Source organism: Protopterus annectens, chromosome 12.part0 (assembly GCF_019279795.1).
Source record: "Protopterus annectens isolate FY-2018-M chromosome 12.part0, PAN1.0, whole genome shotgun sequence".
NCBI lineage: Eukaryota > Metazoa > Chordata > Ceratodontiformes > Protopteridae > Protopterus > Protopterus annectens.
In genome coordinates, this window is record NC_056746.1 from 325,674,843 (window position 1) to 325,691,996 (window position 17,154).

The 17,154-nt window shown below is 38.1% G+C and overlaps 1 protein-coding gene across 1 annotated transcript in view; it reads right to left on the reverse strand.

The window, feature by feature from the left end:
- PRKCB (protein kinase C beta) overlaps window positions 1-17,154 on the reverse strand; it is a 2,112,091-nt gene that overhangs the window by 441,256 nt on the left and 1,653,681 nt on the right. The window contains exon 10 of the mRNA XM_044089400.1: window positions 16,750-16,923. Coding sequence (XP_043945335.1) covers window positions 16,750-16,923 — 174 coding nt within the window. The remainder of the gene's footprint in view (window positions 1-16,749; window positions 16,924-17,154) is intronic.

Below are 17,154 nucleotides of genomic sequence, written 5' to 3' on the forward strand. Positions count from 1 at the left end.
AGCCCAGGTGATGCCTCAGCATTAAGTCGAAACTGCCACTTAATTCTTTCACTTCAAGAAGAGAGTTACTGTCCCCAAAAAAACAAATAAATTTGCTCCAAAACAAAGAACTTGAAACCTGAGAAGCCAGTACAAGAAGTACTACGTTTTTCTAAGGTGTTAAAGCAGTCACTCGTGCGGACACGTGCACAATGCTATTTCAGTCTGACAGCCTTCTGCAAGTTTTCCCTATATAAAAATACTGGCAGCAATTGCATATGGCTGCATAAACCACATTTTCACTGTGGCAGTCATAATACCTCTGAAAGTGAATAGTGAAATTACAGTGTGGAAAAGTATAACTAGTGCCTGTACGTTGCAGCAAATGCAATATCCACAAATAAACATGCCTGCTGGTTTGTTGATGTTAAATAAGTCCTGTAAAAGAAATGGCTGGTCATTATTTTAAAAAGAGTTTGATAGAGTTTTGACTTTAAAAATTGGTTGAACCATATAATGAACACCAACAGAAAAGAAGCATCTGCTTCACATTTTGGAAGGCGTCCATGGTCATAACTGAGATTATCGATCATGATCTTTACATTAAGATAAACAAACCTTCTAAAACAATATTTCTCATTCCAAGATCTCCAGAAAACCATGATGAGCATTCATGCATTTTGTTAAAAGAATCTCTGTATCAAGGCTAACTTTTTAATAAATAGCATTCAAATTCGTACTCGCTGAAGAAGAGGCAAACAAAATATATCGTTCCAATTTAGATAAATGTTAACATTAACCTTCTGAAACACTGTAATACAAATTTCGATAAATGTCTCTAAAAGGTATTTAGATTGGTAAACGCAAACAGCTTGAACCAATAAATTGCTACTTGGACAGACTTTCCCAGTTGGTTGAACATTATAAAAATGCCACCTTTGGTATGTACCTAACTAAGCATATCCAACAACTGGAATGTCCACAGAGGTTCCTCACTAAAAGAATACAGGGCATAAGCAATATATCCCATGCAGACTGCCCTATCCCTGTATTCCGTCTCCTACAGGCTTTTGAGGGGAGATCTATGCCTGGCATACAGGGCATTGTTAGACCCCGCTCTGATGGACATCCTGCATATCCACAAAACAAACGGTACCAGAATTATCCATTCTAAAGGCTTAAACCTTGTCTGTGATAATAAATAGGAACAGGCTCCCCATCCATGTGAAGCAGAGTTCCTCCCTAATCCAATTCAAGTGCAACTTGGACAACTGGATGGGAAATCCGAAATTCATCCCTGGTTTGGCACCTATGTCTCTGATGCAGACAGGTAACCTGTAAAAGGCTCATCTCCCAAGCCCTTGCTTAAACTTATCAAGGGTATTACAACTCGTCAGAGGTTTGGGATGCATGGCTATGCTTAAAAAGGACCTTGTGGTCATTAGCCTAGTAAATGACTATGAACGTATAAACAATAACATCAATCTCAATCTAACCAGCCCACCAGCTCCTCCACTGCTCATCAAACTACAATTCACTGTGTTCAGAAAAAAATAAACTCCTTTATGACTGTTTTCAACAGAAACTCACTGCCACTATGGTTTTGAATTGTGCTCTAACAGTGAATACCTTATTTTGTCTGATTTCACCCTTTTTGTCTTTGCATTTCTGTGACTGTGAAGTTGGTATATATAAGTTTGTGGGGGGGGGGTTGTTCTGCTATGAGGATGCAAAGAAGTTAACAAGGCTGAAAATGCATTAACTGCCTTTAATAAATTCAGATTGTTGTAGGTTGAGCCTGATTAAATTCTTAATGTCCTAATTTATGAGGTCATAACAATGCAGACTGTGGCTTTGTGGACAAGAGTAATAAGACTAGTGGCTCTAGTGTTACTTTGGTCAGTGGTGGGGCCAGAATTATGAAAGGGTATTACCACCACATTGTGCATTCATCAAGAACATAGCCTGTGGAAAGACTTAAATTGAACAAAATAAGGAGGGGGGGGGGGTTCCAGCGAGGCACTGCTTGACACTATTTCTAAGACAACCCAATGTCATCAGGGACTCAATGCAGAAGCATCATTGGCTGTAAAGAACATATTAAGGAAATGATCCGTGATGTCAGTGGGGGCAATGACTCTGGCATGTTCAGTGGGAATGACAGCTTCATGGGAGAAATTTGCAGAAAACTTGTTAGCTAGGTTTGTGATGTCATTTGGATTTGAATAGGAGGTGCCATTATAAATACCTTCTGAGCAGGGAATTAATGCTTTTTTTTATGAAGTTATTGTATGCCTTATCCTTAGCTTCTAAAGCAAGCCTATGCTCATGGGAGGCTTTGCTGGTCTTAATAACTACCTTCAGTTTCTTAGTGAGGTGTTTTGCATTCTCATTGTGATGGATGGCTCTGGCCTTACAAGCTAATCTAAGCAGTTTCCTCCTTCAGTTATAAAGTTTATTTATATCTAGTGACCACTGAGGGGTTGCTATTGATTTTGACATGTTATTTGGTTCTAGTAGGGACAGCCTTATGAATGATCTTATCTATATTAGCATAAATATTCTTAGAAAAGGTGGTGTCATATCCTGGTTCCATTTTGGGATTAGCATGGAAGAATTCTGTTATTTTGTTAGGGTTATTTTGGTAACCATGGCAGAGTACATTCTGAGGGTAAAGGTAAGTAATTGGTGATCAGACTTAAAAACTGAGGAACTTTCCATGGGCAGGGAGTAGGCCAGAGCAGAGTTTTTGAGAATTAGATTTAGGATATTTCTGCCCTTGTTAAGGTTACAAACAATATGATGCAGGGAAATCTCATTCACCTAGTCTATGAAAAGTTGTACATAACCAGTGTTAGAAGTACAAGTACTCTTTACTCTATGGAGAGAAGTCAGCAGGTGTGATAGATTCATTTTTAACGAGATATTTTCTAGGAATGTTAGGAAAACATCATAGTTATTAGTGCCATAGAAGGAGACCCGTAACGAATTATAGGTTGAAGGGTTGACTTACCTAGTGTGAGCTGAAGTTCAGTGAGCTCACTTGTGGGGTCCCCAGGTAGGGATGAAGCTCTGATGGAAACTGAGATACTACCTGTAGATCAATATATGTGTATACACCTTTAAGAAGCTATCCAAAGGCATTCAATAGTGTATAATACTGAGCCATTTTGTAGTTAGCTGTTGAGATGTAAGCATGTATGTACGTAAGCTCTGTTAGTTTGTTCATATTTAATGATGCTGCTACCCATTCTGATGTGTTTGTATGTATTAAGGCATCTGAGCAGCACCCCAAGCCCATATGAATGAAACCCCAAGCCATCTTGTTATATGTGTTAGAGATGAACGAGCAACATGGTGTCAGAAGTGGGATATCTAGAAAGACATGAAGTTAGTAGAAATATAACAAAGGTGTGAGATCAGAAACGGCTTGGCTAAAATGACTTAAGGCACTTGTTTAGATTCTGGTGGAATATACATGAGTGGATCCTCCCTAAAATGTACAAACTTTGCAAAACAGGTCAGAAACGAATTTCAAATATTAAAACTTGCTCAGCACTATTTCTTTTTTGTAAAATATGAAATGGGGCATACAGAATATTCTAAATAATATTCTCATAAACAGATATGTACGATATTGATAAAAATGTTCATATTACTACAGAAAATGTTTGAAATAAAGTCCAAATTGCATAAAATGAATAAAATAAGGGGAACAACTGCATTTTCACAAAGCATGTGTATTTTTGTATTAAGCAAAGGTATCCAAGTTATGAGAAGTGTATAAAGTGTTTGCATGTATGTGCAGTGTCACAGTAAAGCTAGTTCACAAGGAACAGCCATTACAAAGTATATTTTAGAGAGTACAGCTATTACAGAGCATATTTTGCAAAGTAAAGTATTCCAAACAGTTTATTGTGCATTTGAATGTTGTCACAAGCTCACAGCACTGTTTGTTCATACATAATTACAAGGGCCATATTTTCAGTGTGTGTTTGTTTATACTTTGTGGGCAAGGCAGGTAGATTTCAGAAACCCAGTGCACTTGTGTCTGACAGTAATACTGCTGAGAACTGGAGAGAGGTTGAGTAAGAGTACGACATTTTCATACAGGCTGCATTTTCTGATAAAAATGACAGTACAAAGATTCATTCTACTTAATTTAGATGGGTTAGAAGTTATAGAAAGGGAACGTTCATTTGTGTATGCACCTATCTATACAGGAGAGGGGGAAAATTGTCATACTATTGTACTGGCTGAGTCAAGGGAGGACCCAGAGTGCTTAAAATGTAAATTTGGAGAAATGTGTAACCTCCAAACAATTGTTACAATGGAAAGGCACTTATTTTGCACAAGGGAACAAAACCCTGGTGAAACTTTCTGCAGCGCATATATAAGTGACCTGAGAAATAAGGCTAAAGCATGCAGATTTGGTGACTTATGGTATGAGTTGATAAAGGACAGACGTGTGTGCCATAAAAGATGATAATATGAAAATGATTTTGCTTCGTGACAGTGATTTAACTTTGAATAAGGTCATTGAGGTTTGTCAGATATATGAGCTCATAGAAAAGCACACAAATATGCTTACAAATGAGAATAGCTCTAGAAGCTTATGTTGATAGTATGCAGCATGTTATTAAAAGACACAGATCCAAGCATGTGGCACTAACTGTAACCCCTGCAGCACTCACTTGTAAACCCTAGAACTTTCTAGCACATTCTAGAAATCACACAGTCTCACTGAAGCATACGAGTGAGTCAGCAAATTCAAAGTATGGGACCCTATCTATTTTCATTGCCAACTGTCATAATTGTGGTGGAAGTCATGAATCTAAAAGGGAAAAGTGTTTAGCATTTGGTCAGCAATGCCACAAATGTAATAAATGGTATAATTTCAAAAGATTTTGTAAATCAAAAGGCCCACATTCTTTTATTAAAAGGGAACATTTTAAGAAACGAGTTGATCAGTTAGATAGTGGCAATTCTACTCTTTATGTTGATGGCGTGTCAGTACTTCATGAAACAGTCAGTGCAGTAAATTTAAGTTCAAAGAATAAAGTATTTTGTACTGTTCTGATAAATGGCAAACACACAGTGCTCAAAGTTGACACAGGCTCTAAGTGCAATATTATGTCTGCAGAAACATTTGTTAGTGTGTGCCATGGTGAACAGCTTGATTTGGCAAGGTGTGCGAAGCTTGTTGCTTATGGAGATGAAGAAATTCAGACCAAAGGCTCAGTAGTGCTTTCATGTTACTCTGCTGGAAGAAGCTAGGACTTGTTATTTTATGTAGCCAAGAGGCACATCCAATTATTAGGGCTCAGAGACAGTTTGAAAATGGGATTGCTTTCATTTAATAAGGAAGTCCATCATGTTAGCTTAAAAGACCACTACTCTAATTTTGCCCAGCACATTTTTTCGACCTATGTTGATCTTTTCGAAGACAAACTAGGCAAACTTCCAGGTGTGTACTCTATGAGGTTAGACCCACAGGTCAGTCCAGTTATCAGGTCAGCACATAAAGTTCCAATGGCCATGTAGGACAGAGTCAAAGCAGAGTTAGATAAAATGGTGTGGCAATGCGTGATCTGTCCAGTTGAAACTCCAACTGAATGGGTATATTCCATGGTTGTAGCTCATAAGAAAACCTCAGATGACATCAGAATATGTATTGACCCACAAGATTTGAACAAAGCATTAAAAATTCATCATCCAAAGTGCACAGTCAAAGAAGTCACAGCCTTGATGCCAAATGTCACTATTTTTTCTGTCTTAGATGCAAAGAGTTCATTTTGGCAAATTCAGCTTGACAAGAAATCATCATTGCTCACTACATTCAGCACTCCATTTGGCAGGTACAGATGTTTGAGAATGCCATTTGAGATAAATTCTGCAAGTGAAGTATTTTGCATGCAATGGAGCAAATTTTTTCTGGGTATCCTTGTACTGCCATAGTAAATGACATACTGGTAGGACGTCGTAATGAAGCTAAACATGACAGAAACCTCAGAAAAGTTCTAGAAAGGGCATGTCAAGTAAATCTGAAGCTCATAATGAAACAGAAGTATGAGAACAAAACACCTCAATGAAAATATGTCGAAATCCAAAGAAAGAGGCTTGAGGTAGCACCCACGGTGGGAACTGATAAAACTTTATTATGAAAAATAAAAACAAGTAAGTGCTTTCGCGTTCATGCCAGAACGCTTCTTCATCCATATAAAAACTGACTGTTCCATCTTGTTTAAATAAGAAAAACAATTGATATAACTCATTAACCAATCACAAAACTGTGTTAATTACTGTAGTTAAAGGTATATCATAAAAACATTTCAGAACTTACATCAACTTATAATGTTATTTATATGTCTGAAGAAGCATTCTGGTAAGAATGCGAAAGCGTTTACTTGTTTTTATTTTTCATAATAAAGTGTTATCAGTTCAAACCATGGGTGCCACCTCAAGCGTCTTTCTTTGGAAATCTGAAGCTCAACCCACACAAATGAAAATTCAGGCTAGAAAAAGCTACTTATGTTGGTCATTTACTTACAAGTACAGGCTTATGACCAAACTCTTCAAAATAACAGTAATTCTCGAGATGCAAGCTCCAGACACTGTTCAAGCCCTGTAAAGTTTTCTTGGCATGGTAAACTACCTAGGCAAGTTCATTCTAGAATTGAGACAACTTTCAGCAACACTCAGAGAGCTGACACACAAACATGTATCCTGGTCTTGGTTAGAGCAACACTAAAGAGCATTTGATGTCCTGAAACAGAGAACTGCCAGTCCACCAACTCTCAGATACTATGATGTTCACAAACCAGTTGCACTTTTCTGTGATGCTTTGAAATTTGGACTTGGTGCAGTCATTCTACAAGAGGATCATCCTGTTCCCTGTGCATCAAGAACTCTTACCAAAACTGAGATGCAGTATGCTCAGATAGAGAGAGCTTTTGGCAATTGTGTTTGTATGGTCAAAGTTCCATGATTATGTTTATGGTAGACCTATCCAGATCGAAACAGACCACCAACCATTAATCATTATCTTGCAAAAGCCAATGCATTCAGCTCCAGCCAGACTGCAACATATGATGCTGAGATTGCAAAAGTAAAATTTCAATCCTGTCTACAAGAAAGGCAAACTTCTTTATCTTGCTGATACATTATCCAGATCATACAGAAACACCACAGAACAGCATGAGAATGAGAAACTTGATTTCGAAGTCAAGGAAGTGAGAAATTTTTCTGACACATGTCAAGATGAGCTGAGATAACACAACCACAGATTCAGTTTTACAAAGGCTCAACGACTTTATCAATCAAGGATGGCTGTCAAAGCAATCTAGTTTACCTTAAGGAGTCTTACTTATTTTCCATACAGAGATGAGATTTTGTCTGACAAAGGTATCATTATGAAAGGTCCAAAAGTAATTGTTCCAAAATCCTTGCAACTAGAAAACATTACTATTTTGCACTGTGGTCACCCAGGTACTGAATCTACCAAAAGAAGGGTGAGAGGACTAGTACTTTGGCCTTCTATGTCACAAGACATTGAGAGAACACTTTCATCTTGTTCAGTGCATAATAATACAAAGCCACATTAGCAGAAGGAACCACTTCAGCTTAACCAAATTTCAGAACAACCTTGGTTGACAGTAGCCACAGACATTTTCGAGTGGAATGGTCAACATTATTTGGTGTTAGTAGACTCTTACTCCAATTGGTTTGAAATTTAATTATTTCCCAACCTAGCATCCAGTACTATCATTGCTAAGATGAAACTTCATTTTGCAGTCCATGGTAGTCCACACAAAGTTATTTCTGACAATGGCACTCAGTTTACAAGCCAACATTTCAAAAGATTTGCTGAAGAATTGGACTTTACTCATGTCAAAAGTAGTCCAGAGTACCCACAGTCAAATGGTTTGGCAGAATGTGCAGTGCAAAGTGCAAAATGAGATAATATTGATGTTTTCTTGAATTTCAGAAATGTTCCTCGTGATAAACATCTTATTTCACCTGCTCAGAGACTTCTGTCGAGACAAACCAGAATCACGTTACCAATCAGTAGTCAATTGTTGGTTCCAGTGAAAATCAATCTGTTGAAGAAGCATTTATCCCAGAAGTCCTACTATGACAAGACCAGTAAACTGGTCAATCCATTACAAGAAGGAGAAGTTGTAAGGATGCAAACATGCAAAGGTTATGAATGGATTGGTGTCATGAAGAATACTGGTCCAGAGCCAAGATCATACATTATAGAATCAGAAGGAGCAGTTTTAGTTGGAATCAGAGTCATTTGAGACCGGAGTCCCAGCCTATACTTCAGCAGATAGCTTGTGAGAAAGACTCTTTATCTCAGAGTGAGTTATCCAGCGTTCCAATTCCAGAGGAAGTTCCAGAGGACATTTCTGTTCATGTGACAAATCTAGAAGTTCCTGATATGAATTACGCACCACAGACTGTCCCTGTTATTAAGTTTGGTCCAGATTGTTATGTTACAAGCAGATATGAAGCAACCTGGACGTGAACATTGTGTTTTGTTTCCAATGTATATAGTAATGCATGTCTGTCTCTGATACTGTTTTGCATAAAAGGCAATCTTTATAAGATGGACGATGTAGATCAATATATGTGTGTTACCTTTAAGAAACTATCCAAGGCTTGCACAAGTGTATAAATGCTGAGCACATGTGAGCCTGACTGCCATTTTGTAGTTAGCTGTTGAGATGTAAGCATGTATGTACGTAAGCTCTGTCTGTTAGTTTGTTCTCATTTTATGATGCTGCTACCCATCCTGATGTGTTTGTATGCATTAAAGCATCTGAACGAAACCCCAAGCCTTCATGTTATATGTGTTAGAGAGATGAACGAGCAGCACTACCAAACCTCCCAACCTGGAAACATAAAAAAATCTGGACAAAGGCCCATGAAATGTAGCTACAAGTGGCCAAAATATGGACATTTATTAACATAAAATCTGCATCCACTCCAATGAAACTGTGGCATACCAACATTCAAACGGGAACTGAAAAATAGACAATAACACAAAATATAAGCAGAACAAATAAAAAGGAAGAAAAACAGTAATACAGTTTTTGATAGATTTAGAAGCAAGTAATTGACAATAGTGATGTGTGCAAAGTACATATTCAAATGAATACAAGCTAAAAACTGCAGAGGCATTTAAACCCAAGACATGAACCAGGATACCTGAAGCAGTTATAACATTATGGCTGTTGTTTATATGACCTCATCTGATATAGATTCTGAGGTCTGAATGCTAGTGACATAGCCTCTGTCTTCTCTTGCACATTCCACAGACCACGTTTTGTCACACACATACCCACAACAATATATTGTATTCAACCCGTACTTTTTAACCATGATTAGCAACCTCTTACTAAGACACCTAGCTGCTCTTTGTTATTCTCCTCCATCACTACAACAACACACAGGTAACACTAGCAAAATCTCAAATCATGTGATGGAGTCCACTATTTGTTGCTAAAGAGCAGGCACCGGCATCGACACCAGTCCAAAAAAATGTCTGTTAAATTAGGAGACGATTGCAGATTAAATGTAAGGAATGTGATTGCTTTTTTCCCGTATGTAGATACATGTATGCCACAGGTCAGCTGCCTCCCCCATGCAAAACTAATTTCTGTTCTTTTTATCTTGATTGACATAGAATACATCTAGTTGGTAACAGTGGTTACCTTGGCCGATATTAGCACCCTACAATCTCTACCGTCATACATGAATACCCCCGATTTACCTTCCTTCAACACTGGCTCTATATTCCCTGTTTTTTTACTTTAGATATACCATATGGCAATAATGGCATTATTTGCTTATGATTCCTTCATTTTAAATAATAATTTAAGCAGAGAAGCTGGAAAGTGCTACTGCTAGTGAGCCCAATGACTGACACTTTTTTTTATTTCAAATTATTTTTCAACTTCAATAAAATTTCACTTACTTTGAGGCTGAGGCTGAGGTGGAGCTGGATTGAGTCAGTCTGTCTGCTTATGGAGTGGTGGGCTGCTTGGTTTGTGGTTAGTGGATAAGGAGTATCTGATCACTCCTTCCCTTTAATTCCAATTTTCTGAGACCAACTGAGCGATAGTCATGGCTGCACAGTGAATGCCAGACTGACAGAAAACAGTACAGGTTCAACCAACTGACAGACTGTCCAAATTAACTTAGCCAAGGCAAGCCTGCAGTAAACTAAAGGAAGCAATCAAGATGATGAGCCAATCTGACGCTACACAAAGGAGCACAACGCAAGCCAAGCTTCAACACGTAACATCTCTTAAGTTTTTTTAATATGCTGGATGGAGTAGACTCCACTTCCTTGACTTTCTCTTTGACTTGTTCACTGATCTGAGGGACTTGCTCACTCCTTAAACTCAAAGCGGCTCAACAGTGTACACAAGACAATGTGCATGCAGTTACGTATACAGTACTGTAACCACACTGTTACCTTCCAACCCTCTCCGCCCACCAGAATGCTCACAGTTGTGCCTGCACAGCACAGTCTTGGTGTTGATGACACAGTGGGATACACTGGAGATGAGTGATGACGTCAGTGCATGAATCAAAAATAAAAATAATGACAAACAAATCATGATTTAAATGGGTCACTTGGGAATTCGTGGCACCCTATTATTTTCACCCTAAAAATGGTAAAATCCAAGAAATTAGATAGAGTTGAGAGGTATGAATAATACCACCATTTCCAGTGGACTTGAAGCCATGGTAGGCCAGAACCCAGGCAGAGATGGTATGTTCTCATTGCACTGGAATCATGTCTCACTCACTACACAAACATGGACTCAATATAGATGCAGAAGTGTCTCCAGGTCAGGCAGTTTGTTATTCAGACTCCTGGCACTGAAAAAGGCCACCTTGATGTTGTCTAATTTATTATTTGAGTTATTTGGCCAGTAAGGATAGATTATTCATTAGATAAACTCTGCATAAAAAAGACACAATGGAGGTTGCAAAGGCTATGGCCAGCATGTGGGAGCCCTTGAACAAGATGTGTTGACCACCATTAGCAAAGCAAATGGGATTGTCACTCATCTTGCTCCTGGGTGAAACATACTGGAACCTCCTGGACTGACATGACCTACTTAATTGTTGAAACCAGTTGTCTTTTGTTTGAATCTAGACATCATTTTCAGTGGGAGGATACCACTCAGGCCAAAATTCTTATCCTCGATGGTAGTGTGTGTGTAGCAAATTTCAGCAAGTCTTTCATGGGTTTTCATACCAGATCATTCACACCAGCATAAACTACAATCATGTCATAGTTTTATTTACTGCAGGAATTTTAAGGGATCTTGAAATATCAGCAATCTTGGTTCCTGAGACAGAGATAACTGTAACCCTGTCCTTGTTCATTCTAGCGATTATCAATGAGCCTAACAATGTATTCACCAAGTATTAAGATGCTTCCACGAGTTGATTTATTCTGGTTAAGCTCAGGTATACTTTCAAGGTTGTGACATGGTGATGAAGCCAGGAGTTGATTTATTCTGGTTAAGCTCAGGTGCACTTTCATGCTTGTGACATGGTGATGAAGGGATGCTTGTAGTACATGCATTTGAGGGGTTTCACTGATGCCTACTCTTACAAGTTTTAAGAGGTTTAGGTACTGATTTCCTAATGACATTAGAATAGGATTGTTTTGCACCAATAGTATGAGGATATTGCATCTGTAGAGTGGGAGCAAAACAGTGTGATGCTTATGTTTGCATGGGATTTCGAGCTGGATGCCTCCAAATCAACTATGTGTTTAAACATCTCACATATTGAAACAAGTTGATTGGGCAAGAGTTCATTTACAGTGAGCATGCAGTAGTTACTACACTGCCTTAGCATACCAAGCGCCAGAAGGCAAGTAGTGGAAAGCATGGTAGGCTAAAGAGAGAAAGAGATCATGCTGTCAAACTGAATTCATAGAAGATAGCAATGTGCAGACCTGCAAAGCAAGCATAAAGCCTGTGCAGGGCAGCATAAATCATTAAAGCTCAGGGCTGGGTAAAATAAGTCACTCAACAAAGGAAGGGAGGATTTTTATACACGGAGTATGGGAAACTTCACTTGCACACAAAACACTGTTCTGACATAACTATGGCAACAGTGCTCTCAGAAGAGCACAACAGATCACACAACAAATAAAGCAAACAAAAAAATGTAATTTGATGACATAGTGTTAGGCAACCAAGGAACAGCAGCAATCCATGTACTTTACTGCTCCAAGATGGCACTTACACTAGGCCTGAACCAAGTAAAATGCACACAATGAATTTCAGCAGAATTTACTGATCAGATTTAAGTGCAGCACAAATAATGCAGGAAAATGCAAAAATAACTTCCTCAAGTTAATTATCAAATATATTAAGTGGCTTATATAATGTTTCCAGCAGAAGCAGACCAGCGCAGTTTCCTGAACCCTTTATTTAAAGACAGCAGAAATGCTGAGCTGAACTCATTATAAATAAAGCAACAGTAAAAAGACCAATAAAAAACAGCTATAATTTGACCACTTAGTGCTAAGCTACCAAGAAACTGCAGCAACCAATGTATTCTCACCTACACAACTCCCACTGCTTCAGGAAGGCCCCTACACTAGGCTTGAGCCAGGCCAAATGCAAAAAAAAATGCAAACAGTGCAGTGGAAAAAACAGTCAAAGCAACAGAATTTCAGTAGGATTAACTAAATGAGTTTATGTTCAGTATATATAATACAAAACAAAAATACCTTCCTTGATTTAATTATGGAGCATCAGATATGGAAAGCAGCTTTTAAGGTATTATATGTCTTGGGAAATAAACAATTATTGTCATCTCTTTGGTAATGCATGCTTGATCAGCTGTGGCTGACAAATTAGTATTTATTCCAATTATAAGTTGATCAACTATATTCAAAATGTCACCCTTTCCAGACAAACAGCATAGACAACTGTTTTTAGTTTTCTAAAAGGAACTGTGCTAGGTGAACGCACAAGTGATGCCTTATACTTGCATTACACATTTTAGAGTCCATCTCCATTGGACAGGGGGAATAGAGTCATCAATACATTCAAAACAAATCCAAATGGCGTAATCAATTCAACTGCTTCATTTATAACTGGCTAATGTTTAAATTTCTGTCAAGAGTCCTTCAGCTTATTTCTCTCATATTCACTCTAGAAGTATTTAAATCTCCTGCACTTCTAAAGTCTATTTAAAACTGGCATGGACCTTCAACTCTGGAAAATGAAAAAGTTTCCATGGTATAAAGATCAAACTGTTAAACTATTAAAGTCTTCTACATATCCCTGATATCTTCCTCAGAACCCATGTTATCCATTTTAACTTGGAATGATTTTGTCTTTGTATGTTTTTGCTTCTACAAAAGACTTTTATTCTCCTTTGCTTGGATAGGAATCAAGTTGTTTCTTTGGAAAGCTCCTTCCAATGTTCCTGTAGCTGACCATTCCTTCAATAATAACTCCTATAACTTCAGTGAAATTATGGCCTCTGACATACAACCTAGGCAAAACTGCATCACTTCCGGTAGATGCAATGTATGTTTGTAAACCACCTCCATCCTGTGCCACATTCAACAGTACCTCCTCTTCAACTCTACAATTAGTTAAGGATATAAAATCTTTTAACACCAGACATATACTGTATTTGTCTACTCCACTTACATACATTCAGAAGGGCTTCCCTACTTAATAAATCCGTAATTTCAGCAGCAATTTTCCTGAGAGGACAATGCTACCTCCAATGCTCTGCTTGCAATCCACAAAAGGATTATGTATGTAGATTTCTGCAGTGGTTTGGCCAATATCTGCTTCCAAAAGTAAAACAGTTCACACAGTTTCCAAGGTGCGTTTGGCTGAGGGCTGCCAAGTTAACACCAACACACATTTTGTTGTTATGCTACTTGTTTTAAATATTTTGTGTGTCTGCATGCCACTGCAAAGTATTCTTACTTAAGTGCCAAGCAACTAAAAGTATTAATTTCTCCTCCTTAAAATGATAGCAAACAATTAAATATTGTTTCCCCACAGCAAAAATTGAATAAACATTACAATATGCCCTCTACAGAGAGTAGACATCCAGCCTGCGCTGAATTTTGCATAGGATATAAAACCTGAATTAAGTGTTAATAACTTGAGGTTATGGTTAGAAACACAACAATGGCAGTTTAACTGCAGCTTTTAAAGACGGGTCCCCTTCTATATCTTAACTTCTGAAAATCACGAAGACGACAATCTTGAGACGAGAATCCTTAACCAGGAAACACCAAACAGACGAAGTTTAATCAGGGCAAGTAAACACTTGCCCAACATGGGGAATTATGCCCTTTCTCCACTGTAGTGTGGTCCCAAAGTTGGTATACATAGTTAGGGGGGTGGGGGGTGTAGCCCACCACCCAGGTGGTTTTTAGCTGGTGCAGTGAGTGTTCATGTTTGTTTTGGGACAAGTGTTTACTTGCCCTGGTTAAACTAGTCATTTGGTGTTTCCTGCTTCGGGAGTCTCGTCTTGGGATTGTCGCCTTTGTAATTTTCAGATTTCAGGATTTAGAAGTAGACCCTTGAGGATGCACACCAGATTATTGATCTGTCACATATAAGTTATATCTTTCCCATAATGATCCCTGACCTCACACAGAGTTACTTTGATTTTGGAAGGGATGAGCATACTTTGCTTAGAAACTGTTCAAAATGTAGGAAATCCAAACGAAGCTGGGCTACATCCTGGGTTACACTAAAAACAGCATAAAATGAAATGGCATGATCAGCATATTCTACAATTTGCTTCCTGTCACACTTCCACATGATGATTACAAGTGACAAAAACAGCATTGGACCTAACAAAGTGTCTTGGTATACATCCTAATAGCTAGAGGGGAATCAGTCAAGAGAACAAGGCCATCTCATACTATGCATCCTTCTAGAAGAATACCCCAGGAAGCAAAATAAAAAGTTAAAGTCATACTGAAGGGTAGTAAATATAGTGAGAATTAGAATATAATATATCAGATCAAACAGCTCACTGACATAATAAAAGCAGCTCACATGATTTCCATTTTTATACTTTGCAGAGTACGATCAGGCCATAAATGTATTATGGCCTTACCCAGAATTATGACAAGATTCTCCAACCCAGAGTCTCAGTGTGTTCTTTACGTTATGTATGACAAACAATGCATTAATAAAATAATGTGTTAATAAAATTTTAAATAAAAAAAGGTCTATTAAAGGGTGCTGTCAAAAAATCTTCTTTTTATGCAAGCATCTTCTAATAATGAAATGCTGGGAATTAAATCTATCCCATCTGATGCAGTAAGTATCAATTTCCCAATCTCCATCAGCAATAGTGGAGGGGCCATCCTCTTTACCTTATGAAACAGAAGGAACACTGCCTACTATGTGACTTGGAACAAGTCACTTAACAAGCCAATGATTATGGGTCACTTCTGAAAAAGAACTGTGTCCAAACATATATATTATTTTTGGATAGGTCCAAAGAAAAGCATAAGGCCAATCTGAAAAAGAGTAGTTAATCAGTCTGTCAACAGAAATGTCAGTGTCACACTCATCCAAAACTATCTACACTGCTGTCCTTTCAAAATACTTACACTGTATGCTTTACCTAAATAAAGGATACATGTTATCTAAGAAGGCCATCTTCTTGAAGGTGATTCTGAATGTATTTTATGAAGCAAGGTCCATAAGCTGGCCAGAGACATACAACTTTATTTCTCCTATGGAAATCACAAGTTATAGACCACATGTCTGTGAAAGTTACAAGATTCCTATCTGTGCAGAAGGAAGAAAAGGCAGCCCTGCACTAGATAATGCAAATATTTAGAGACTGAATAAATGAATGAATAATACTAATGTTAATATCTTTTTAAACATTTAAACTCCTATAAGTTATAGCTGCGGTGGTGGTGCTGCGGTAGCATTGTCGCCTCACAGTAAGACATTGTCCTGTTTGATTCTCAGCTAGAGCATCTTCTGTGTGGAGACATGCGTGAATGGGCGTACCTTCGTTGAAGGTTGTGCGTCAGGGCCGGCAACTCGGCACATAAAAATCTACTGCCAATCATTAGCGGACCAGAGTTCCACTGTGGCGACCCCTAACCGGGAAAAGCCGAAAGATACAACAACAACAAACTCCTATAAGTTATAATAATGCTATGCTCTGTTTAAAATGTGTAGATAATGCAGAAACAATCCAATCCTCATGCATGGGATATGTTATAATAATTTTATACTCTTGTCTAAAATGTGTAGATAAAGCAGAAGCAATCCAATCCCCATGAATGGAATGGCTACCAAGTATCAGAAAGCACCGAGAAAAAAAATTATGGCAATCATCCTGAAAATAGTGCATCTGTAAACTATGAACATGTTTGTAATTCACTTAAGTGCCTTAAAAAATTCCCCTGCATTTTTGCAATAGCTTGCACCAAAACTATTTTTTTCTGGGTTTTCCTTTTCACAGGAACGAATACATTCTAGGGCATGTTAGCTGATATAATAGCTAGTTCTATCAAAAGACCAGACTGAAAACAGTTGTACTGATCTTTTATCACTATTCGGTGTGTGACGTGATGTCTCAGTCCTATTTATATGGAGTAATGACAAGAAAATTCAGCATGTGTGGTGCGAACATTCTCAGATGAACAAATGTGTCAAGTGAAACCATAATCAGAAGTTACACGGAACTGATGTTGAATCTTTGTGTAATTCTTACCATTGTCTGGAAGCAAGAATGAAGCTGCGTTAAGAAAGGTGGTTTGCCGGAAACTGCAAGTACTCGCTTTTCCACCATGGTACACTCGACATCATCATCTTGTATAACAATATCCTTTTTGAGAACCTTTACTGCATATAGTTCATCTGTACCTTTTCGCTCAGTCAACAAAACCTGCGAACACAAATTTGGTAAAACTTACAGTTATTACTTTACAGTTATACTTCATTCCACATGAGAATTTCTAATAGGTCTACATTAAGAGTCTTAACAGTGTCGATTTTCTGTGCTGTACCAGTGCTCTCCCATCATGCCTGAACTACAGTCTTACCATTAACATATCCGCTACCTCTTTCAGTGTTCAGTGCTACCATGTAGGTCTTACCTTACAGCCAGTTTTAGGTA